Source organism: Octopus bimaculoides, chromosome 2 (genome assembly GCF_046866305.1).
Source record: "Octopus bimaculoides isolate indiv1 chromosome 2, ASM4686630v1, whole genome shotgun sequence".
NCBI classification, from domain to species: Eukaryota; Metazoa; Mollusca; class Cephalopoda; order Octopoda; family Octopodidae; genus Octopus; species Octopus bimaculoides.
The window spans coordinates 105,965,185-105,991,740 of record NC_142929.1 but is presented as its reverse complement, the minus strand read 5'-3'; the positions used below and the strand labels follow the sequence as shown (position 1 = coordinate 105,991,740).

Below are 26,556 nucleotides of genomic sequence, written 5' to 3'. Positions count from 1 at the left end.
TACTTAATATGGACTCAACAGAGGGGTCAGCTATCCAAATAGACAGTAGCCTGATGAATAATGCAATTAAGGATATGAAGACGGAAAGCTCCTGGTCCATCAGAAATCACTGCTGAGATGCTTAAAATCTCTGGCAGTGTGAGATACAGCCTAATCACCTGTATAGTTAATCAGTTTGACTATGAGAAAGTCATACCCAATGACTGGTGTCCTGCTCCCATATTTGGTGGTCAATGAAGAAGCTTGGGATAGATGAGTGGTTTATGAGAGCTGTACAAGCCATTTTAGAGATGCTGTCAGTGAGGTGAAAGTCAGCAATGAGTGTAGCAATGAATCTAGTGTATGGGTAGGAGTTCATTAAAGACCAGTACTCAGTCCCCTCTTGCTTATAGTCCTCCAGGCCATAACAGAGGAATTTAAGACTGACTGCTCTTGGGAGCTTCTCAATGCTGATGACTTTGTTCTTATTACTGAATTATTATCAGAACTAGAGAAGAAATTTCAGATGTGAAAACAAAGGGCCTTAGAATTAATTTAGCAAAGTCCTTGGAAGTAGGAAAACAGACAGATCACAAATCCCTTCAGGGAGATGGCCCTGCTCAATACGTAGAAAAGATGTTGGTAGAAACCCCATTGGATGTACTCAGTGCAAGCTATGGACATGTGAGAGGTGCAGCAGTATCATGGGAAAGTTAACAGAGGAAGTAGTCATTGTGTGTGGTAGATGTGCAGGTACAATAAACACTAAGAATTTACAGAAACTAGACACCCTCAAATGTTCAGTGAGTAGAAGTAGTAGATAGCTTCTATTACCTAGGCAACCAATTTAGCAGTGGAGGAGGAAGCTCTAAAAGTGTACTTGCTAGACTAATAATGGACTGGGCCATTTTCAGAAAGCTACTACTTTTGTTGATAACAAAGGATCTCTCTCTCTCAGATTGAAAGGCAGATTGTATGATGCTTGTGTACAAACAGCTATGCTACATGACAGTGAGACATAGGCTGTGACTACAGAGGACATGCATAGGCTCGAAATAAATGAAGCCAGCATGCTCTACTGGATGGGTGATGTCAGTGTGCAGGTACAACAGAGTGTAGATGATTTAAGAGAGTGCAAGAGAGAAGACTGCTGGTATGGTCATGTGATGTTTATGAATGAGGACAGCTGCATAAGTACTGATCTTTAATTGTGGAGGGAACTTGTGACAGAGGTAGACCCAGGAAAACCTGGGATAAAGTGGTGAGAAATGATCTTCAGATATTGAGCCTTACAGAAGAGATGATAAGGGACTGAGACATCTGGTGATTTTCTGTGCTTGAGAAGTCATTCAAGCTAAGTAAAATCATGTCTGTCTATACATACAAACACATCCTTTACAGCCACATTCCCTTTCCCCTCATGCACACACACATAACTCTGTCCTCTGGAAAAACTCCCCTACAATCCATCTTCCCAACACACCCACCACCTACTGCAGACCCCTCTACTCTCCCTCATGTACCTATCCATACATTCTCATGCTTTTACATATCTACTATATCTACCTCTCAGCCACCCCAATTCCTCTTACCATCACTTGATATCTCTAAATATTTCCCCTCACACTTTTATAGACCATCTCCTCTATCCCCTCTGTACTTCTTATATTCCCTCCCTACTGTTCCCTGTGTAGGCCCTCTCTCTCACTCTGTCTCTATCTTTCTCTCACTTTTTTCTCTTTCCTATTTTTACATCACATTTTCTTTTCAATGGCTACAAACAAAGAATGGTTTGTACATATGAATTATTGTTCAGTTTCTTTTTTAACACCTAACCATTAAACAATAGAGTTTTGGGCTTCCTGTTATTGCTTAACTTTGTTAGTTCTGATTCAGTAGACCTATGATTACGTATTCAAGCCATGACCATTCCATCTTTTTAGATTCAATTTACTTAGAGCTATTTTATTCAATGTATTCTTTCTATTTTAGCATGATAGTGATTTGAGGATATTTGGCTGGTATTTCCAATTGCTCAAGTGAGCCCTTTTTGGCTCCTATGGTTTATGTTTTTAAGTTGAGGCAGCAGCATAATGTCTCTTCTCTTGGGACATAGTAAAGCAGTTAGCCTGACATCTTAGCTTGGTGATTACTTTTATTGCTATACATATATTAGTTGTGCATTTATGTAAATATCTAAATTTGTGGACTCATCTAACCCATATTAAAATGCAAATGTAACATATAAAACTGTTGAAAAGAAGACAGAAAAATAAAAAGCTATCTTGATTAATAATAACTCTACTAAAGTGATAGTTTAACAATTTTCTTTCCATTCTAGAACAAACAAGATGACTCAGAAGCTCCATTGAAAAAAGCTCGAATTGAAGAAGTGAAAACAGACCAAACAGATTCAACTGAAAGTCAGCGAGAAGAGGAATTTGTAAATTATTATTATTATCATCATCATTATTATTGTTAAAGTAGCAGCTGCAGAATCGTTAGCAAGATGGACAACATGTTTTGTGGCATTTTTTCTGGCTCTTTATGTTCTGAGTTCAAATGCTGCTGAGGCTGACTTTGCCTTTCTCCTTTCGAGGTTGATGAAATAAGTACTAGTTGATCAAGGGGTCAATGTGATTAACTAGCCTCCTCCCACTGAAATTTCAAGCCTTGTGCTTATGGCAGAAAGGATTGTTATTCTCATTGTCATTATTATGAAGGTGGCGAGTTGGCAGAATCATTAGCATGCCAAGCAAAATGCTTAGTGGATTTTGCCCATCTTTTTGTTTTGAGTTCAAATTCTGCTGAGGTCAGTTATGTCTTTCATCCTTTCATTGGGGTTAATAAAATAAGTATCAATTGAGCACTGGTGTCGATGTAATCAATTAGCCTCCTCCCCTCAAACTTACTGGCCTTGTGCTAAAATTTGAAACTAATTTTTATTAAAGTGCTTGTGGCATTTCATCTGGCTTTATGTTCTGAGTTCAAATTCTGCCAAAGTCAACTTTACTTTTCATCCTTTCTGGGTCAATAAAATAAGTACCAGTCAAGTACTGGATCTATGTAATCGACTTCTCCCTCCCCTCAAAAACTGTTGGCTCTGTGCCAAAATTTGAAATCATTATTATTATTACTAGGATAGTTGATTGTTTGAATCATTAGAGTATTGGGTAAAATGCTTTGTGGTGGTTGTTCTGACACTTTACATTCTGAATTTAAATTCTTCGAGGGCCAGCTTTGCTGCTCATTCTTTTGGGATTGATAAAATAAAGTGCCAATCAAATATTGGGGTAAGCATGGTGAAGTGATGATGATGGTTACTTGCAATGGCTATGACCATAGTAATTGTAATTAGTTTGTTCATTCATTTAATGTTTGTTTTCCAAGCTTGCATTATTTGGATGGGGAGTTTCTCTTTTCTTTTATGATAAGATTTTTACAGCTGAATGCTCTTCCTGTCACTAATCCTACATGTTTGTTTAAAAGTATAGGATACTTAGTACGATTGTACTAATTAGTACACTTTATAATTTTATCTGTTATTACCATAGTAACTGTTGTAGATGTTGCCAAACATGTATATCGCTATCACTTTGCCTGCTAACAATGATCAGATTTCATAAAAATTCAATTTTCTCTGAAATAATTCATCATCATCGTTTAACGTTGGGTTGGACGATTTGACTGAGGACTGGTGAACCAGATGGCTACACCAGGCTCCAATATGATTTGGCAGAGTTTCTACAGCTGGATGCCCTTCCTAACGCCAACCACTCCGAGAGTGTAGTGGGTGCTTTTACGTGCCACCGGCACGAAGGCCAGTCAGGCGGTACTGGCAACGGCCATGCTCAAAATGGTGTATTTTACGTGCCACCTGTACAGGAGCCAGTCCAGCGGCACTGGCAACGATCTCGCTCGAATGTCTTTACACATAAAACCAGCACAAGTGCCAGGAAGGCGACGCTGGGCACAGGTGCCATCACGATTTCGCTTTCGCTTGCCCCAATAGGTCTTCGCAAGCCAAGTTTCGTGACCAATGAATTCTTAATTTCTTGAATTTATTCGCTCATTTCTTTGAGAGTTGTTAACAATCAAGATTCAGTTTTTGTTTTCTTTCCTCAGAGAAGAAGTAAATTTTGATTCATTTGAAATTTTTTGCATATATCATTCAGTACAGCAACACATGACTGAATTATATGGTATCGTTTTGTCTTCCAGTTTCTATTGCACATATATTGTATTGTCTTCTCAGGTAAGAAAAAGAACTATACTTGCTGCAACATGGATGTTGTTTATCGCTTTGGTTGAGCAGAGACTATTCCATCTTTCTTAGAATAGCTAGAACTACATTCCCTGTGTCCTTTTGTTTTCTCTTAAAACAGTAATATGGTATCTGAGGGAGATTTCGCTGTTATTTCTAGCAGGTTTTTAGAGAACGTATTGCTGAGACTAAATCTCAACAGCCCACTATGCATTTCTTTAGAGTTTAACCATGCTTTTTTTTTGTTGTTTCAGATTTATCCAATCAAATGTGTCAAAACTGGTTCATTGATGCGTCAAACAAAAGAAAGATTACTTGCCATGAAAACCAATCCTTCAAATAGAGTTCTTGTATGTCTGGTAAGGATTTCTCATTATTGGATATAAAATTATTTTGAAGTGTTATGTCATGGTGGATAAGAGATATTTAGCCAGGAATGTACTGCAGTCTTTTATCTTTTTCTTGTGTCAGTCATTCAACTGTGGCTATGCTGGGGCACTGCCTTGAAGGATTTAGTCAAATGACTTGACCTCAGTACTTATTTTTAAGCCTTGGGGGGCTTATTTTGTTGGTTTCTTTTGCTGAATCACTAAGTTATAAGTATGTAAACAAACCCATGTTGGTTGTCAGGTGGTGGTGGAGGGGTAACAAACACACGCGTGTGCACACACACACACACACACACACATGACAGACTCCCACACAGTTTCGGTCTACCACATTTACTCACAAGACATTGATCAGTGTAGTGCTAGAGTAAAAGAGACTTGTCTCAAGTTGCTGTGTAATGGGACTGGACCATGTGGTTGCAAAGCGAGTTTCTTAACCACAGATTGTTCAGATATGTTCTTGAAATATATTCTAGAACCCTAATGATACTACTATGAATAGAATAGAGTATCTTCATTGTCATATGTAATAGTATGGCATATTGAAATATGTCATGTCTTTATAAAGTTCAAAGAAATTAATAGAAAATGTAACAGGTTATAAAATATTAAAATGCACTGTTGTTCTCAGTAGCTTTTTGATTCTTCTGAGTTATTGATGTTACAGAATTTTATATCACAATTTGTTAACATTAGTGTCATTGATTACTCACATTCCAATCATTAGTTCACAATATTTCTGGTTGAGAGAGTGATAAAGGATTGGCTAACCTAATGTGTTAGTAAAGTACTGTTTTTTTTTTCTTTGGTTTTCTCAGTGATGTTTTTTATGCTACACCAATATAAATTGATAAAGGTACCCTTGCATATAAATATGTATGTAAATGTATATAACTAGCTTCCATACAGTTTCCAAATTCCACTTATACAGTATTAGTCAACTGAAGGCTCTGATAGAAGATGCTAAACAAAAGTAGGTGCCCTACTGTAGGTTGCATGCATCACTAAGGTAAGGTTATTGTTGAATTAGTCCTTGTTTTTAGGAACCAAAATCTCAATTCTGAACACTGAATTAAACTGGCTAACGGTAGAATAGTAAGAGTTACCAGTAAGACATAAAAACAAGAAGTTTAAATTTGTGTGTTAGATGTCTTGCAGTTTAGAAAGAATTTCAAAATAGCAAAAAAGTGTTTTAAGGTAGCTAAATTTGAAAACATTCACGACTAATCAAATGTGTGTTCTAGTCACTCTCTTTAGTGACCTCATCAATAATGAGTTTGTCACTTAAAACATTGTCTTTATGGTGCTTAAATATAAACAAAAGATGGTCTGGATGGAATTAAGAGATGTTGCTACAAATAGATGAAATTCATTGTAATTAATAAAATTCGTTTCTTTAGTGAGGTTTTTAAAGGTGACATTTAATGAAGCATATTTAACATGTAATTTCTAAAGACTTACTCTCCTGTTTTCTTTTGGGTGTTTTGTCTACTAATCTGAGAGATTCAACTTCATCTGTCAGGTGAACTATTTTTATATGTATCCATAGACTTGTACAAAGCCTTGCATAATGTGTGATGATATTTAATGTTATAATCTGTTGGAGGTGAAATTACTTTGTGTAGGAGTTGTCTTCAGTTTTATCTAGATTTTTTCATTATCTAATTATTTTTATTATGCCACAAATTCTATGGTACATGTGTAAGTCCTTAACCAACCAAGTTTATAATTTGGTTTGAATTTCCAGCTTGATCTGTTTCCCTTGATAAAAATTGTTAATGCTCTTAGGATATGCTTCAGCATTACAATTTTCTATTTTAATTCTCCTGACGTTTTGACAATATGAAAAACCATTACCTTATTATGTTAATTTTTAATTTGATTTTGATTTTTCCTTCTATGAATGTTCTAGAACAATGATAGCAGTCTAGAGATTTATTTAATGGCTACTGATGAAGAGTTGAAGAAATTAGAGAAGCGAAGGCTAAAAAAACGTAAAAAGAAGTAAGTACATCCTCTTATTCAACCCACTCTTCTGTCTACATTATAACTCTCTCCCTTTCACTAACTACTGATACTACTCTTTCTCTGTCCCTTCTCTTACTTCCTTCCCTAACTCTGTCTCTAGTTGTCTCACCACAAATTCCCTTTCACAACAATAAACCTGTTCCTCACATCATATTTTAACTTCTCAAGACTTTATCTAAATTCACCACCCTTTCTTCTGTTCTCCCTCTCAAATGTTGGGGAGTTTTGTTAATTACTCTAGTTTCATTAGAATGTTAAATCCCACTAAGTAAATTTTAAGGTAAATTTTAAACTTGTTTTTTTTTATTTCAGAGAAGAAACAGAACCTTTAATAGCATTAAAAGATATCTTCAAGAAAATTAGCAGCTTTAAAATAACTCAAAAGGGACATAGTTTTGACTGTTTCTTGGAAAAAAATATCCTAAAGGTATAGTTATTACTTTCTTTGTCATTTTAGTTCATTAGAAGTGTGATTGAAATTGTAACAACCATGCGGCCAAGAGAGGTGACGAGGAATGGCTCCTTTAGTACATCACACAGTCGATACAAATAAAAAATATGAAAAGAGGACAAATGAGTATAGGTGCCAGAATGAAAAGAGAGACACAACCGGTAGAAGGTTTTATTGATATGTCAACATGTATGTGTGTGAGTGTGCCATATAAACATAATAATAGACAGGCTGTCATGTAGATGAAGTGTATGTGTATACAAACGTGTGTGTATGTGTGTGCGAGAGATACAGAGCATAGAAAAAGAGTCTATAAGGATGTTAGAAGAAAGTCCAGACACAAGGATGGTTAAATACCAGTTCGTAGTCAATGTTTACAGTAGTTGAGGCGCTGTAACAAGAAGTGGCGGCAATGCAGAGCCGAGGAGAGACACATGTCGTGTAAAAAGTTGAGGCTTCAATGCTGCTGCCGGTTACTTGGTACAGGAGTTCTCGCAGGTTGTATTTGCTGTTAGCCATGGTGAAGTAAATCATGATTAGTTTTGATTTCTAGTTGCAGCTGTTCAAATTCTGTTTCTGAGAATGTCTTAAAGAAAAAGGCGCCAGTATCTCACAACCTCATTTCCTCTAATAGATAAATAAATAAATCTCTCACACGAGACCAAGTTGTTTTTTGTTTTATGTCAACATATTTAAGTAGAGATTGCTGGGTGGATAACATACTGGATAACCCATATTCCATATCCTTTCTTCACCATGCAAGATATAAGGCACTATGTCCCAAATGGCTCAGTTCACCTGTAATAGGCATTTGTTTGCTTGCAATGTTGAGTTCTGAGGCATCCAAGATGTGAATGGAATTATAATAGAAAAGACAGTAGCATAACAAAAGAAAAAATGTTTTTCATATGTTTATTTCTGATATTAGTGCATTTTACTTTGTTTAAAATGTATATATAAATGAAACTATGTTGAATAGGATTAGAAATATGTGTTATTTTGGGAGTTATAAATATTAAGGATTAGCAGAGGAATTTATAAAATTTACATAATTAAAAAAAAAATTGTATGTTTTTTAGATTGTGTGTTTATCATCCAACAACACCCTGTCATGGTATAACATTGATATCAACACTAGTGAGCAGGAGATACCAGAAACAGAAATCTTAGAAACACAAGGTCACCATACTGAGATCCGGGCACTATCTTTCAGCTCAGATAATACTGCTATCCTTTCTGCCAGTGCTGATTCAGTCAAAGTCTGGGATCGGTAATAAGTTTTTTTTTTTATTATTATAATGCAGGTGTAAAACTTGTAGATTCAAACTGTATCAAAAGCATTGTCTTGTATTTATAGATAAAATCCCTTAATCTGTCAGAATAGCCCTCAGTCTGTTAAACTATGGTTGAAGTAAAATACATGACTTTGATTCAGAATTCATGCTTGCATAATATAAAATGCATTGGGTGTAGAATGGCATCAATTTAGAAACAATAGTATACTCATGAGTTAACATTAATCATTTCTGTTTAATCATTTATGATTCAGATAATATGTGAATAAAAAGAGAATTTTAAATCTTTTCAATGAAGTAAGTTTAAAAGCAAAAAAAATTAATTTGCATAATATAATAAACTATAAAAATGAGCATCACTTAATTTACTCTTTTACTTGTTTCAGTCATTTGACTGCGGCCATGCTGGAGCACCGCCTTTAGTCAATAAAATCTACCCCAGTACTTATTCTTTGTAAGCCTAGTACTTATTCTATCGGTCTCTTTTTGCCGAACTGCTAAGTTACGGGGACGTAAACACACCAACATCGGTTGTCAAGCGATGGTGGGGGTACAAACACAGGCACACAAACACACACACACATATATACGACGGGCTTCTTTCAGTTTCCGTCTACCAAATCCACTCATAAGGCTTTGGTCGGCCCGAGGCTATAGTAGAAGACACTTGCCCAAGGTGCCATGCAGTGGGACTGAACCCAGAACCATGTGGTTGGTAAGCAAGCTACTTACCACACAGTCACTCCAAAAAAACAATTTTTTATTCTGTATTATACACTGAATATGTTCAGCCATTTCTAATATCCACTTTTTGATGCTTGCATGAGACAGAATTTCTCCAGCTTGATGCCCTTCCTGTCAATATTATATAAATATACCTCTTGTTATATTTATTGTTGTGATAATAATATTTTGTGTTGGATGTCATGTGAGAAACATCTTCATGCATACATAATTATTGCTAATTCTTTTATTGTTTTAGATCTTATTTACAATGTATAGCAACAATGGACTGTGAATATGCTCTCTGTTGCCTTTTCCTCCCAGGAGACCGTTTATGTGTTGTTGGAACAAAGGTAAAGATGTCTATTGTTTAATTCTGTTAGATTTCAATTTGATTTGTCTTTTTATATCCTTTGTTCACTTTTACCTTTTTATCCTTCTGCAGCCAAAAATACCAATCATAAAAAGAGTAATTTAAATATGTGGCTTTGTATTATAAATCTACTGCAAATGAATGAAGCTCTGGCTCTGACTAAGCTATGTAAAAAGAATGGTTGAGTGAAAAAGAATGGTCGAGCCAGCTCTTTCGGCTTCTTTCATGAATAGTGTATTTAATAGACATACATACATACTCACTCTCTTTTACATCCATAAAAAAACAGAACTGATTTTAAAATACAAGTGATTCTCTATTGAAAAGAAAGACGCTAGGACAGGCTTGTGTCTCTTGTCTACCCTTTTTGATCATTTATCTGTCTCTGTTACACCGGTTGCTTGACCTGCTAGAAATAACAGCCAAATATCCACAATTTACCATCTTAAAAAAAGATGGGTACATGGGATTATGTCATTTTAGATACTCCCTAAAAAGACTGGATGGTCATAGTTAGAATGCCTTCGATCATAACTCTGCTCAATCAGAGACAATCTAGGGTTGAACAACAGCATCTGTTTTATTTGCTTGATCTGATGTGTGTGTGTTTTGTTTATTTGTACAACTTCATATTTTGCTTCCTTCATTTCTAGTCAGGAACACTTCAGCTATTTGAAATTGCAACAGCTACATTACTAAGCACCTTTGATGCCCATAGTGGACCAGTTTGGAGTATAAGCTTATCTCCAGACAAGGTAATGTTGGAATTATTTTATCATTTTCTAAAAAATCCACTCCTATCTATGCTTATGAGGAAATTTGAAATGATGTGGCCATTGATATTTGATTGACACATATATACACTGTTTCACACACAGTTCCATGGGTATATATTCCTTTGTTCCTTTACTGGTTTCATTGTTTCAGTCATTTGACTGTGGCAATGCTGGAGCACTGCCTTAATGGTTTTAGTTGAAGAAATTGACCCCAGGATTTATTCTTTGTAAGCCTCATACTTATTCTATCGGCCTCTTTTGTTGAACTAATTTATAATACATACTCCAGCATCTGTCTCACAGGTTGCTATCTCCTCTCTCTCTGCTTCTTCTACTGTTACTATAATGGCCTCTACTTCTTAAAGCTGGCTGGCATTATGCCACATCCAGCTGAGCACTCCCATCTAACTAATTCCTTCTCTCATCACCATAATTGTGTCTCATCTTCTCTGATCCCACACTAATCACTACACCTAGTCCTTTCCTACTCAGAACATTTTTCTGGAATTCTTTTCCTGCAGTTGTTGATTTGGAAAGTTTTAAGTGGAACATCAATAGCATCAACCTCACTGGTTGAGGAAGGATTATGTAGGTCACAGGTACTGCTCCTTCCTCTAGAGCCTGAAAGCAAAAAAGAAAATATATAGGTGTAAGTATAGCTGTGTAGTTAAGAATTTTGCTTTAGAATGCTAGCATGGAAAGCGGACGTTAAACGACGACGATGATGATGATGAAACCAGGCATGGTTTTGGGTTCAGTCCCACTGCAATGCACCTTGGGCAAGTGGTTTGTCCTATAGCCCTGGGCTATATATAGCATGCCGGACCAAATGCTGCTAAGCATTTGGTCTGGCATGTTAATGATTCTGCCAACTCATTTTAGTTGTCTGAAATATCAATAAAATCAGATTGGGCTTTGTATGTCATTGGCAATTCATCTTCACTGTTTTTAAGTTCTGACTAGCATTAATGAGGTCACCAACTTGTAACACAAGACCCTTTGACTGAGGGATGGGTTATGGAAGGTATTGGGAGGCAAGAGTGTGGTGGAGGGATAGGAACAGGCCTCTTGCTGTGGAGGAGATACATGCTACCTCAGCTGGAAAAGGAGAGAAGATGGTAGGGATAAATTGTCAGGATGTGCCCTCAAGACACAAGAGGGTAAATGTGAGGGAGATAGGGACATAGATGTGAGATGTGTGGCTGATGGTTTGGGTGGGAGGGTAGGTGATGCAAAATGGCAAACGGAAGGAATCATGATTACTGGTGAATATCAGTTTGGGGAGAAGGTAAAGGAAAAAGGAATGGGTCAGCAGGGAGGGGATGATAAGTGACAACTGTTTAAATATTATATTATGTATATTTTTATTTAGTATTTAAACAACACTCCTCATATTCTTCAATTGTATTGAAATATTAATTATTTTCAGAATGGCATTTGTTCTGGAGGTGCAGATAAGAACATCAAATTTTGGACATTTGAATGGTTAGTTATCAGTTCTGAGAATGAACAGCCGAGGTAAGTCATAAGACTGTAATTTATTCTTAATCATCATCCTACCTCCACGACATCACCATCAGACTATCTTCTCTTAGAACATCAGCCTACTACAAGGTTTTTCTAGTACTAGGATTTGAATTCTATATTGCATTTAATAAATTGTATATCGTTTATGCCGTAACTTTACTGTTTTTAGACATTCACTTGAAGAATAAGACTTGGACACAGACTTGGTTTATACGGACAGTAATTTTAAGAATTTCTTCTTTTGTTTCAATGCCACCCATTCAATGGGAAAAGGCATAGTTGATTGAATTTAGCTCCAGTACATGACTGGTACTTACTTCATTGACTCCAGACTAATGAAATGTAAAGTCAACTCTGAGGTTTCAATTTATGTAAAAAAATGTGAATATTGTAGAAAACACCCAAGGTGCTTTGTATTTGGATCAAACCTGGAACAACATGGTTGCAAAGTGAGCTTTTCAACCATGCTGCTATTCCAGTGCCTATTTACTGATGTACACTTTTATTAAAGTATCTTGGAAAAAATTCTGGGCAACATCATTGCAGGATTTTATTGATGGAGTTCAACACAACTTTCTGGTTTGACAGGATTATTCAACTTATGTCAGCATGGAATACAAACATTAACTGATGATGGTGATGATAATGGCTTGCTCACAATATTTTTTCAACACATAAATAACAGATAGACTTTTCTTTTTTGTTTTCTTCTTTTATTTCTTTGTTATAGATTGTTTTTGTCATTTTGAATGACGTTTTTCTTTTCAGAAAACAACTGACCTTGGAACATCAGAGAACTTTGCTGATGGATGAAGTTGTTCTGGCTGTCATGTACAGGTTCATATAATTTCTATATATATCAGCATTTTATGTCTTTTTTTTTCACACTTGGATGAATTGATATATGTCTGAGTGTGTGTGTGTGTGTGTACATTTTTGATTATATTTGAATCATATAAGATTTAGTGATGTGTTTTTCCATATTTTTTTCTATTTTTTCTTTATTGATTTCCATCCATTTATTTATACACATATAGGATACTTTTGCTATTGTTGCTGCTAATTAAATTTAAACATTTGCACTCAGTTGTTTATTCACCATGACATGTATGACTGTAAGGAGAAAGATCTCGATATCCATAGCAAAGATGACAACTGAAAATTTCTATGAAATAACCTGCTTAGTGCTACAGATTAAATGTGCTACTGGGGCAAAGTCTTAGCCATTCCAAAGATAGCATGATGGTAGAATGATACAGTTGATCTAGTAGCAAGGGCCAAGAGACAGGCTTGGAAAACTTGGAAAGAAGGTGATAGTAAGGAGTATTATAGAACAGCTGGATAACAATTGTATTTGGCTAAGGCCTTTCTTAATGAAATAATAATAGCAAATGTTGTCTACAATTGTCTTAAAACTGAAAAAATGTGTTGCAAATTGTCATCTAATTTTCATTTTTTGTGTATTTTACCTGTCTAGTCCTAATAACCAGTTGGTGTGTGTTGCTCTCATGGACAATACAGCTAAATTATTTTATGCTGACTCATTAAAGGTAATGCTATATTTTTGTTTTTAATCAACAATGAGAATTCTCAGAGTTGAATTGAATCAGTGGAACTGCACTGTTAACTTGCTAAATCATACTTAACTCTCAATGAAAGACCCCCCCCCTCCCTCCCCACCATCCTTCTATCTATCTAGCTGCAAATGTAAATGTCATGAAAAGGTCAGTATCACTGCTATAGTGAGAGGGAGCATTGTATAAGTGTGTTTTGTTACTTTCAATGTTAATTTTTGTAAATAAATTATATTGTAGTTAGTGTATACATTATAATTGACAAATATTTTGATAGCTTGTGGTGCTAGTACAACCCCTAACCATTGTCTTTTATTGCTCACTGCAACTCCTGTTTTATATCAATATCTTTACTTAGTTTGACATTCTGCAATGTCAAACAGATGTGGGACAAAACTATCTATGTATTGGACATCAAATTAATGCAGGTAGCATTCACTCATCTGGTATCTAATCACCTGCAAGGTTAACTGCAAAAAGTAGAATTGATTGAAACACTTTCAGTATAGCCTGAAATCACAGTTTAAAATAAGGTCTAAAGAAGATAAAATTACATTTTAAAAGACTACTATTTTTGTAATATAACTATGGTTCTATCTCTAAAAATGTTTTAGCTTTTCATTCACCATGACCATATTCTTTTACATTGAATTTATAGTTTACAACATTTCTTTTCAAGAATTCTGAATTAGCAATTTTTACTGTTTTTTTATGAAGTGTCAAACTTTTTCTTTAAATTAAATGAATTGATTTTAGTTATATTTATTTTGTTTTAGTTTCATGTTTATTCATTTGGTATTTTCTTTTTTTTTTTTAGTTCTTTGTCTCACTCTATGGACACAGTATGCCTGTGCTGTGTCTAGATGTTTCATCTGATAGTGAGTTGATTGTTACTGGTTCAGCAGATAGAGATGTCAAATTATGGGGCACAGACTTTGGAGACTGCCACAAGTCACTTTTTGCACATGATGGCAGGTAAGAAATGGCAAATATTTTGCTGATTTTTCCTTCAGGTTAAATTTTTTTTCCTGTATAATACTTCTATTTTTGGTTTTTGGGTAATAAAGTCTAAAAAGACAAATTGGCTTAGTAATCTCATTATTAACAAGGCAGAATATATTAGAACAACCTATGTATATAAAAGTACTGTAAAAGTATTCCATCGAACAACTCATTGTAAAAATACTGCTATTGTATCAAATATATTGCTACATCTGTCTCTTCTTTTAAGCTGTCATTCTTTTCTAAATAAGATATTCAATAATTTTTCCATTAACTTCTACATTATTGTTAAAAGATTTCTATCTTTGTATATGTGTTTGTCATCTTATATTCAAACATCAAAACTTAGTTTGATTGATTCCATACTTAAAAAAATATGTCTTTTTTATACCCAACTTATTTTCATAAGTTACAGATGTTGTCTTTTCCTAAAATAATACAAGAATAAAGTAAAACTATCCATTATTTTTGGGATGAGGAATTATGTACATTATTTACAATAGATGGTTAGGTGTTCTCACCTTGTTTGTTGTTATAACGTTTCGGCTGAAGTACTGTCTAGCCTTCATCAGGTGTTCTGGTGGAATTTCAAACCCAACCCTTTATTTGACTAATGGGATACACTGTTCTCATTCCTAAGGTATGTTGCTGATGTTATTTTTCTGTTGATTGAACTGGGATTGAACTTAGAATCTGTGGGTTAGTAGCCTGTGCTCTTATCCACTACGCTATATGCCTGCGGGCAATTATAGAGTGAATTTTAGGGCTTATAAAACTAGTATTTTATCTTTTCTTAATACTGGGTCCAATTTTACATTCATATCTGCACTGGGTCTGCTTAAGAGGTTGTGTCCTAGCATATGTGCTGCCTCTTTTAATTTTTGTATTTTCCAGTGGTATTCTCTGTCAATTATTTTAACTTCATCCCACAGCGGGAGGTGGTCTCTGTTTTTCCATACATGATCGACTATATCCAATTATTCACAACTTTACAATGTTCCTCTACCCTTACTTCAAGGGGGTGGTCATGCCTTTGTATAACCTACCACAACTGCATGGAATAGAGTACACAGAGTTTTCAGTCATATTCTCTTTTTTGGGTGGTTTTACTTGGAGAAGATATTTGTGAACTGTTGTATTACTTCTGAATACTGTCCTGATGTCATATGGAAAATTAAAAGAGGCTGCACATATGCTAGGACACAATAATCTTCTAAGCAGACCTAGTGCAGATATGAATGTAATATGGGAACTGGTATTAAGAAAAGATAAAATATTAGGTTTATAAACCCAAAAATTCACTCTATAATTCAATGGTATATAGTGTAGTGGATAAGAGTGTGGGCTACTAACCCTTGGATTCTAAGTTCAATCCCAGGCAGGGACTTGAAAAATAATATCAATAGAAAAATAACATCAGCAACATACCTTAGGAATAAGAACAGTGTACCCTATTAGTCAAATAAAGGGTTGGGTTCGAAATTCTACCAGAACACCTGATGAAGGCTGGAGAGTACATCAGCCAAGACAAAGAAGGTGAGGACACTTATCCGCCCATTGTAAGTAAGAATAAGTAGTATATATATATTTATTCATATTATGTATTTGTGTGCCAGTCTATTTATATTCACCTTTACTCCCAAAGATCTTATCATCATTTAACATTCATGCTCTGTGCTAGCATGGGTTGGACACTTTACAGTATCTGATGGGTTCAAGGACTGCATCATGTGCCAGTGTCTGTTTTGGCAGGGTTTCTACAGTTGAATGCCCTTCCTAATGCCAACCATGTACTGAATGCATTTTTCATGCCATTGGCACTAATGAGGTCACCATGCAGCTTGCAAGACTACAGAATCTGACGAGGGGGTTAAAGTATGAGAGAAGGTAGGGGAACAGGTTCTTGTTGTCGAGGAGCTACATGATTACTCACATTTAGAAGGGAGAGTGGGAATGATCAATAAGAGCTGCATTGAGATAAATAGGTAATAGCATAAACATTAAGAAACATTACTATCATTTATTTTGGAAATTGTGATATCTGTAATAAATAATTCTCCAAGTTTTTATATTGCATAGGTATTTTACACTTTGTTCAGTATCTTATGGTTCTTATCTTTCAGTGTCACTTGTGTTAAATTCATTCCAAACACACATATGTTTTTCTCCTGTGGGAAAGATAAAAAAATCCGCCAATGGGATGGGGATCATTTCCTGCCAATTTTAATATTACAGGTAATCATTCTTTGAATTAATCTTACTTTCAACTTATATTTTGTGGAATAAAACCATTTAAATGTTTCCATTTATTTCCACTGCTCTTGATTCCATTTAGTGTTATTGTGCCCCAAAACAGAAAAGAGTATTTTCTGTAACCTGTTCTACCAATTTACTCTCTTGTAACCATTTCACTAAGTATTGAAATCAATACTAACTCTCTACAAATATATTGCATTTAAGACTTTTACAATGTTAAAAATAATTTAATATCTGTGTTTATCTTGTTTTTAGGGTCACCAAGATCAAATACGTTGTTTAGCTATCAGCCCTAGTAGTAATTTTCTTGTGTCAGCATCACATGACAAATCAATACGTCTGTGGGAAAAGACAGAAGAAATAGTTATACCAGATGAAGAAAAGGAAATGGTAAGCATTTTTTTCTTTAAAAGATATATATCATCATTATCATTTAATGTTCATCTGCCATGCTGGCATGGGCTGAATGATTCGACAGGATCTGATGAGTTGGAATACTATCAAACTCTGATGCCTGCTTGGCATGATTTCTATATTTAAATGCTTTTCTTAATGCCAGCCACTTTACAGATTGTACTAGGTGATTTTTTTTGAGGCACAAGTACTAGTGAAGTTGTGAGGTTGTCATGTAACTCACTGACTGAGTGGGAGTATAGTAGAGGGAGATGGTTTTATGCTAAAGAATGATAGATGGATAGGAACAGGTTTCTTGCTGAAGGGAAATACATGGCTACCTCACATTATATAAGGGTGGGAGTAATTGGCATGGAGCTGGAAAAAGAGGTAAAGATGATGGTGATGATATGTCTGGGTGTACCTTCAAGAGGGTATGTAGAAGAGTGGGGACAAGATCAGGAAGGGCAGGTGGGTAAAGTTTGTAAGAATGTGGAAGGAGAGTGAGAGATGGGTGGGAGTGAGTGTTGTGAATGGTAAACAAAAGTGGGGATGTGATTGATGGTAAATATGAGTTGGATTGGGAGGTGATCAGAAACAAAAGTAGCTCAGTGCAGAGGAGGAGATAAGAGGTAGTACAAAAAGGGTGAAGAGCAGCAGAATAAACTGTAGGGAGATAATGACTTGGAATAGGTGGGTAAAAGTTGCTAGTGAGTGGCAAAGGTGGAGTGGTAATTGTTGATAGCAGATATGAAAGGGTGTTAAGGATGAGACGAGTGTTAGTAGAACAAAAAAGGGTTAAAACTTGGTAGTTCTGTGTTCATTTAATTACAGCAGCAGAAAAATGCAGTATTTAGAAGAATGATGAAGGGATGAATAATAGGAAGGTGAGAGGATGGGAAAGATTAATAGGGATAAATTTTATTTGTATACATAGAAATATGCACATAATTTTATCCACTTTCTTTAAATAATTCAATTATTTTCCTACACTACCCATCTTCTAAACTCTGATCTTTAACTTTTCAGGAAAGAGAAGAAGAACTTGATAAAGAATATGAAGAAACAGAATTACAGGTAAATTGGTTTTATGCAAAGTTGGAATTTGTTAAACTTATTTATTAGAAATGGTAAGAAGAATTTTGGAAAAAAATGTGTTAAGTTTAATGGCCAAAGTATGCTGAAGGCTTGATTGTGTTGGTAAGAGTATATGATGTTACATTCTGGATAGATAGCGGGAGAGAAAGAGAGAGCTTTCTCATTCTTTTTTTTCCTGACTTTCTCTCAGATGCAGAAGATAGGTAGGAACAGACTATTGTATCAATATATAGATTAAGAAGATAAAAGAATAAATGTTATTGAGTATATCAGTTTTTATTTTTATTGAACTGCATGTGACCTAATTTTGATTCACAGGTGTAGCAATTTCAGTAAAGATGCAAATGCTCATAGGAGATGAATGAATATATAAATTTTCATATGTATTTCTTCAGAAATCTCTAGAAACATTATAAATAATCAATATTACTTGTATTGATAGAATGACAAGAATGTCTTTGCATTTTCTTTATGAAATTCATATAACATTCAAAAGTTGTGACTACTAAATAACAGTTAAAACTCCAATATTCCAGTCATGTTTTAATTTTCACTTTGAAAGAACTTATAGGGAGAAAATTATACTGGTATATGTTTGTATTGAAATGAAATGTAAAATAATTTATATTTCTATTAGAAACTAATGCTTCAATATTGTTGCTTCCCTAATAAATGTTTGTCTTTTTTCTTCTTACTTTAGATTCCAGGAGAAATTTCTAAAGAAGTTAGCCATGCCTCACGTATGTCTCTTGAAACAGTAAAATCTGTGAGTTTTTGCATATGATTTTCTATATTTATTCCTCACTTCATTACAAGGATATCCTCTATATATTCTGAAGTCTGCAATGCTTAAATTAGCCTAACATTGTTTAAGTATAATTCCATTGATTTTTTATTCTCTGTATCTTAATGATGTCAGTCTATTAATACTAAGAAGACATGTCTTTTGAATGTCATCATCATTATCTTCATTTATTGTCCATGTTTTGTGCTAGTATGAGTTTGAGGATTTGACAGAATTCAATAAGTCCAAGGCTTATACCATGCTCCAGTGTCTGCTTTGGCAGGGTTTCTATGGTTGGATGTTCTCAACACCAGCGACTTCACAGCATATGCTGGGTGCTTTTTTTGTGACACTGGTACTAGTGAAGTTGTCATGCAGGGGAGAAAGAGTGGCTTTATGCTAAGAGATGAGGAATCAAAGTATGAGAGAAGGGGACATAGCAGGTTTGTGTTGTTAAGGAGCTACATGGCAACTCACATTTAAAAGAAGATGGAGCTGCAAAGAGATGATGAGTGGTGATAAAGTGTCCAAGTGACCCCTCAAGGTATGAGATGAGTAGAAGTGAGAGAGGACCAAGGAACTAAGAGGAACTAAAATGTTTGTAAGAATGTATGGGGGAACAAGAGAGAGGGAAAGAGGGAGGTAGGCAACATGATTGGATGAAAAAAAAAATGTTTATATCTTGGAGAAATTACATTTTTGAATGCAGTCTCAGCTCAGAGGTCTTGTATATCAAAGAAAGTGAGATTTACAGTAATATCTGAGCTTTCTACTAAAATTTCTAAAAATTCGTTTTTCCCACCGTGTGACATCTTTGGTAGATGCATTAACCATAGCCTCTGGTTGATCCTAGCCTTCTGGGTGAATTTGGATAAATGCAAATTGTATAGAAGCCTGTTAGATGGACTACACCTGTAAGCCAAACATCTAGTCATGATGCACTTGTATCATAATGACTGCCTGAGAATTAGATTAAAGGTAAATTTATCTGTGGAATATTTAGGCACTCTGCATATTAATTCAATGTGCAGCTTGTCCAGTTGACTGAACAACTGGATGTTTAAATGCTGAAATTGATTTGAGATTCTATTTAGTATGTTTGTAAGCATGTGTAAATAAAAAACAGCTTTATTGCAGGATATTGGTAAAAGATATTCTATTCTTAACATTTAATATGATCTCTTGAATTGATAATGGAATTTGCTGTAAAAAAAAAGAACCTATTCAATAAATTAAAGTTATGTCTTAAAGCTTGATTTTAACAAATTTTTGTTAACACAATAATTTATATATTTTGCTTCATATACAAATAACATTTTATTTGAGCAAATGTTTTATAATTCATTTAATTTTATATATTTTTCTTAGATTGATAAATTAATGGAAGCAATAAGTCTTCATCAAGAAGAGTCTAGAAAACCAGAAAAAGAAAGAGTAAGCCATTCAATTTTTTTCACATGCATGTAAAAATATATACAATACATACACACATGTGCATAGACACACTCACTGTGTAGATTTAGTAGACAGAAACTGAAAGAAGCCTGCCATATATATAATATATATATATATATATATATATATATATATATATCATCATTGTTTAACGTCTGCTTTCCATGCTGGCATGTGTTTGACTAAGGACTGGCAAGCCAGGAGGCTGTACCAGGCTCCAATCTGATCTGGCAAGGTTTCTACAATTGGATGCCCTTCCTAATGCCAACCACTCCGAGAGTGTAGTGGGTGCTTTTTATGTGGCACTGGCATGGGGGCCAGTCAGGTGGCACTGGCATTGACTAGGCTCAAATGATGCTTTTTACATGCCACCGGCATGGGTGCCAGTCAGGCGGCACTGGCATCAGCCACAACTATGATTTCACTTGACTCAAAAGGTCTTCTCAATTATGTATATGCATACATATGTGTGTGTGTGTGTGTGTGTGTGTGTGTATATATATATATATATATATATATATATATATATATATATATATATGTATTTGTATCCCTATCTGTCTATCTACCCACCTATACACAACTTTCTCCTTTCCATTTATAGTTAAACTTATAACAACGTTACTTCTCAATTTTAGATTGCAGATGCTGCCACCAATCCATTTCTGTTAGCTTATGGGGTTGATAATACTGTGAAATATGTCCGAGAAATCTTTAAACGAATTAATGCCAGGTAAGCAGCTGATGTTACACACTTGGTTACTCTCAGGAGAAGTTATTGTCTTTTTATTCAGAAAGTTTAGAAGCCCCTCCTCCTCTTTCTTGAAAACATATTACCTTTATTGACACTAAAGTAACTTCATTTCTTTTCTTTCATATTTCTGACATCTTAGGAATTAATTATTTTTATGCCATCAACTATAGTATATAAACAAAATAAAGGGTATGATGTTACCTGTCAGCTTGTAAACAGCTGCAGTGATGAGTGCCAGACTCTGACAATAACACCTGTGGCTACTGTCAGAGACGGTATTGGCCTCAGTCAAGTATTTGTGACATATGTAAAGGCAGCTCATATTATCATGTGCAGTCCTGGCTGTATATAGGCACAAGTATGACTGCATATAGGTGCAAATGTTATTGTATGGTTAAGAAGCTTGCTTCCTAACCATGTGGTTGTGGTTCAGTCCCACTGTGCAGCTCCTTGGGCAAGTGTTTTCTATTGTAGCCCTAAGTCAACCAAAGCCTTGTGAATGGATTTGGTAGACAGAAAGCCTGACGTGTGGATGTATGTGTGTATGTGTTTGCATGTACCTTTGTCTGGGACATCCTGTGATGGTTGTAAATGGACATCATCATCATAGAAGCAAGGTTGTTCATTTCTAGTCTTTCATGAAAAACATATCTAGCTATGGGACAATATTACCTTGCTTGGGAACAGGCACGGGTTGGCAAGAGGAAAGGTATCCAGCCAGAGAAAAAATACCTCAACAAATTCATTGGATTCATGCAAGCTTGGAAAAGTGGACATTAAATGCTGATGATGATGACTGCCAAATATGGTTGACATTTGTGAGTGTCAGTGACAGGTGATAGCAGCAGATACTGCATTTGTTGTAGGTCTGTTGTCATGTCAGATTGTCATTTTTAACTAAAGCTGGTTTCTTATCTGTTGTCATATTTGCTACTCTATTCTAGTGAGTTGAATGGTACATTGCTGGGTCTCCCTTATCACTGTGCTGTTATCCTTCTGAAGCTGCTGCATAAATTTGTGACATCAAAATGGTGTACTATGAAGTCTATAAATGCTATATTATTTCTTCTTAGGTAAGTGAATTACAAACAGTTCAAAATTGGGTAATTGATACCACCATTGTAATGAGAAGTTTGGTGAGGAAGTGTTTATTATGAAATTGACTTACTGGTTGTAAGATCAAGCCCTACAATATGTATTGCCAAGTTTTTTTCTAGTAAATCACACTATTCTTGATTTGTCTCAGCTAATGGAAAATTACATACATATTAGTCATATATTAGTTCGTTTCTGGCCTTCAGAAAGTGTGTCTTGCTTTAATGAACCTGCTCTAGCAATTCATGCAAATGTATAACATTGCAAATACATGCACCCACATTATTCCTGTAAAAAAAAAAATTATGAATTTACATTACTGTAAAAGTAGAATGGTTCAAGATAATTTTAAATTTAAATGACTTAGAGTATTATGGAGAAGATTGTACTTGATGGGAATAACTCTTACTGCAGTTTATAATAATCTTATATGTTTAGAGGTTATATTTAACCTGCAACCTGTCAAAAGAAGGATTATATTTATCTAGGGTGTGGAGTTTGGAACCTATAAAATATTTATAGGTTCCAATAATAAGAATCCTAAAAAATATTTATTATAAAATTGATCTTTGTTTAAATCTCACCAGGATTGATAATATTTTTTATTCTTTTGGTGTCAATAAAATATGCAAAAGATACTGTAAGTCATTTTGTCAACTACAAGAAAGAGATCTCAATATAGTAAATTGTGACAAAAATGATAAGCCTTTGTTACCATAATTTTTTTGTTTAGAATTATTTCCACTTCACTTCAGCATTCTTTGATTTAGTCCAAGTAGTTGAATGTTTCACCTCCCCTCCTAACCTGGGATACACTAATACTATGTAGTTAATATATTGATAATGCTCATGGTTGTGTATGGCAGAATTTGTACAGTATTAATAAGAGGTTGAGCTGCATTTAGTACTCTACTTTCTGAGTTTAAATCTTGCTAGAGTCAACTTTGTAGTGGATCTGTTTAATTAACCACACTCACCTCCTTCTTATTGTGTCAGTGGTTTATGAGAAACATGAACCTCGAAATAATAAAAAATGAGAAAAAGGTGATCTTTACATGATAGTTTTTCCTGTTTCTGTTTCTAGAGTTCATCATAACCAGTTGCTGGTTGATAAGAGCATTCTTCCATTTTTATTGAAATTAAATGAAGACATTCAAGAACATGTATCTGAACTTGTGGTAAGATTTCTTTTATTTCTAATTTCTTCTACAGTTTAAAAATATTGTTTAATCTGTAACTTAGGTTGTTTTTTTTTATATCACCATTTTAAACTCAAATCCATGATTTCCAAACATTAAATGAAGTAAAGTAATCTTTATATCCAACTTAACATGGAACACTGAATACTGCATTATTAGTCTTGAGGAATCCTCATAAAAGCTCACACATGGATTGTAGCAGAATCATCTGCCATGGGTTCTGGAACTTCCATATATGATTTCATTCTACTGGAAATCATCAGTGGGAAACGTCCAATCACTGCATGCTGTCAAAGCTTGGTGTTACAATATTTAGAATATCAGTATCTTTTCAGACATTGATATAACAAATAACCAGTGGCTTTATTAAAAAGTATTTATTAATGATAATAGCTTTTTTTTAATATATATTACTACCTGCCATCTCTTTCATGACCAACTCCTTTTTTCATTAGATTCCCTCTGAGACTCACCATTGTCAACCCCTCTGTCTATATTTACCATTTAGTGCCTTCACTTCAGCCCTCTACTGCCTGTCACTTTCCGTTCACACTCTTGTGAATGTACATTTCCACTTAGCCTTCCTCAATTTTCTGCCCCTATTTTCTTATTATGTACCTTCTTGTACCTTGAGCATATACCTTGATAACTCATCTCCACAGTCCTTTCTCCTTTTCCTGTTGGGGGTTGCCCAAGTGGGTTACCTGATCTGCTGGAAATAGCAGCCAAATTGTCTTCAAATTACATCTTTACTATTTTAAGACAAAAGCATATTAGATAATGTCATTTTAAATACACAGATGGTAGTCATGGTTGGAATGCTTTTGATCAGGACTGACCTTTGGATAAGCAACAACAATAAAATGTACCAAACATAATAACTAGCAATGGTTGTAGAAGCAATTTTAATGGCAGCTGATTGTTATCAAATATATTTTTTCAAACAATTATCCTTTACAATCTTCTGAAGCTTAGGAAACTGTTATACAAATAATGTGTGTCAGTTTGTTACTCAAACTGGCTTTCAAAAATAGCCTAGGTTTCCCCTGTCATTGAATATGCACAATATTTCTAAAATACATTCATATACACACAGGGATGCTGTCAGTAAGATGAGGGTTAGCAATGAGTACAGTGAAGAATTCCGGGTAGAGGTAGGGGTCCACCAAGGATCAGTCTTCAGCCCCCTCTTATTCATCATAGTCCTCCAGGCAATAACAGGAATTCAAGACAGGCTGCCCCTGGGAGCTCCTTTATGCTGATGACCTTGTTCACAGGGATGTTTACATGAAGTAGCATTCTTCCTTTCTTCTAAAACATTAGTGGCGTATTATCATTTCAACGTTCACTTTTCTATACTTGCATGGGTGGGTAAAATTTACTGAGGTAGATTTTCTACAGCTGGATGCCCTTCCTGTCACCAACCCTCATCTGATTCTAAGTGAGATTATATTTTTCCTATAACCAGACATATGTTCATGGAAGATTGGAAGCAAAAGACACCACTTGCTTGATGCTGACACTCTTACCTCTCCTGCAAAGCTTAAGATAAAGAGATCCTAACACACACACAAACACACGTGTACATGATGGGCTTCTTTCAGTTTCCATCTGCCAAATTCATTTGGTCAGCCTGAAGCCATAGTAGAAAAAACACTTGTTCAAGGTACTAAGCAGTGGGACTGAACCTGAAACCATGTGGTTGGGAAGCAAACTTCTAAACCACACAGCTATGCCTGTGTGAGTTTCAGTGAAAGAAAATAGTTTCAGCTGAGTCCATTGGCTTAAATCATCATGAACTTATTATCACAGCATGGCATATTCCACCAAATGATGATTAAATTACAAACTTTGAATTTGATAATCCAAAGTGTTAGTGTTTTTGGTACAATTATTATTTCCATCTTCTGGAATAATATATTATTCTGCCTGTAGGTCTGTTTTTTACTATCTTTGTGTAAAATGACCAGACTAAGGAAAAATGTTTTCTCTGGAAACAGGCGAAAGTTTAGCAAGAAGAAGGGTATCTAACTGTTGAAAATCTGTGGACATTCAAGTGATGATGATGCTATGTATAATAGGGACTGTTATTTTTATGATTTTTTGCTATTTATTTTCAATAATATCTATTTATTCCTCTTCCTTTCTAGGATACAAGTGGTTATAATCTTTATGCCCTCAAAATGCTGCAAAGACAATATAGTAATGGTGATATATCAGACAATTTTGAAGTTACTGATGTTAAATAAAAAAAAATTAAATTTTGATTTGGATTTTTTAAATTATTTTCTCATATTAAGGAATGAAAGTTGGATAGCAAAATGTTTTGAAATCAGGTGTTACCATGCATAGAGTAAGCCTTAAGTTGGAAGCATGCTAGTGCAACCATACACTGAGTGAACAACAGAAGCCTAGTCATCACAGACAGGCCTTCTCATTTGCCATTTCTATCCTCAAGGGTTGACATATCTTGAGTTATGTGTTTGGATCTAAAGCTGATTCATCTCTTACTCTAACAATGGGAATTGTGGGGCATGAAACTGGATGTGTGAAATTGTAAATTATACAAAAGTAATTTTAATCTTGTTGTTACCATATTTCTCTTTAAAAAAAATAATACTACCAGTGTTTCAATTAATTTTGAAGATAAAGAAAAATTTATTATGATAACCTTGTTATTAAGATGATGTTTAGAATATAAGTTGTGAAAACTGATATATAAGGTTTTAATTTAGATCCCTTTAAAGTATGCAGAACCAGGAACAGCTTAGGTAGATTTGTATCAAAAAGGTTAATGAGTATGAATAGTAAAGGTTAGCTTCTGGCGAGATGACTCTTTGACATAACTTTCATCACATATCCGGGGTAGAGGGAGACCTAGGAAGACATGGGATGAGGCGGTGAAGTGTGACCTTCAAATGTTGGGCTTCACAGAGGCAATGACAAAAGACCGAGACCTCTGGAGATATGCTGTGACTGAGAAGACCCAGCAAATACAGTGAGTTCACAGCTGTAACCTACACCAGTGTCACATAACCAGCCCACTCAAAAGTACCTTGGATCGTAGGGCGACATGCCATGCTGAGGAGACCTATTGAGTCAAGTAGATCAACATCAGCAATATCAAAATCAAATCAAATG

At 35.0% G+C, this 26,556-nt stretch overlaps 1 protein-coding gene across 3 annotated transcripts in view; it reads left to right on the top strand.

The window, feature by feature from the left end:
- Positions 1–25,680, top strand: part of LOC106882519 (WD repeat-containing protein 3) — a 35,685-nt gene extending 10,005 nt beyond the window's left edge. For all 3 annotated transcript variants that reach the window (XM_014933231.3, XM_014933232.3, XM_014933230.3), the window contains exons 7-26: positions 2,321–2,422; positions 4,498–4,602; positions 6,545–6,636; positions 6,973–7,087; positions 8,191–8,381; positions 9,389–9,482; positions 10,156–10,257; positions 11,708–11,796; positions 12,574–12,642; positions 13,283–13,355; positions 14,197–14,354; positions 16,505–16,616; positions 16,893–17,027; positions 18,060–18,107; positions 18,829–18,894; positions 20,281–20,346; positions 21,006–21,100; positions 22,066–22,194; positions 23,301–23,394; positions 25,566–25,680. In XM_014933231.3, coding sequence (XP_014788717.2) covers positions 2,321–2,422; positions 4,498–4,602; positions 6,545–6,636; positions 6,973–7,087; positions 8,191–8,381; positions 9,389–9,482; positions 10,156–10,257; positions 11,708–11,796; positions 12,574–12,642; positions 13,283–13,355; positions 14,197–14,354; positions 16,505–16,616; positions 16,893–17,027; positions 18,060–18,107; positions 18,829–18,894; positions 20,281–20,346; positions 21,006–21,100; positions 22,066–22,194; positions 23,301–23,394; positions 25,566–25,664 — 2,034 coding nt within the window. In that variant the 3' untranslated portion in view covers positions 25,665–25,680. The remainder of the gene's footprint in view (positions 1–2,320; positions 2,423–4,497; positions 4,603–6,544; positions 6,637–6,972; positions 7,088–8,190; positions 8,382–9,388; positions 9,483–10,155; positions 10,258–11,707; positions 11,797–12,573; positions 12,643–13,282; positions 13,356–14,196; positions 14,355–16,504; positions 16,617–16,892; positions 17,028–18,059; positions 18,108–18,828; positions 18,895–20,280; positions 20,347–21,005; positions 21,101–22,065; positions 22,195–23,300; positions 23,395–25,565) is intronic.
- The last annotated feature ends 876 nt before the right edge of the window (positions 25,681–26,556 follow it).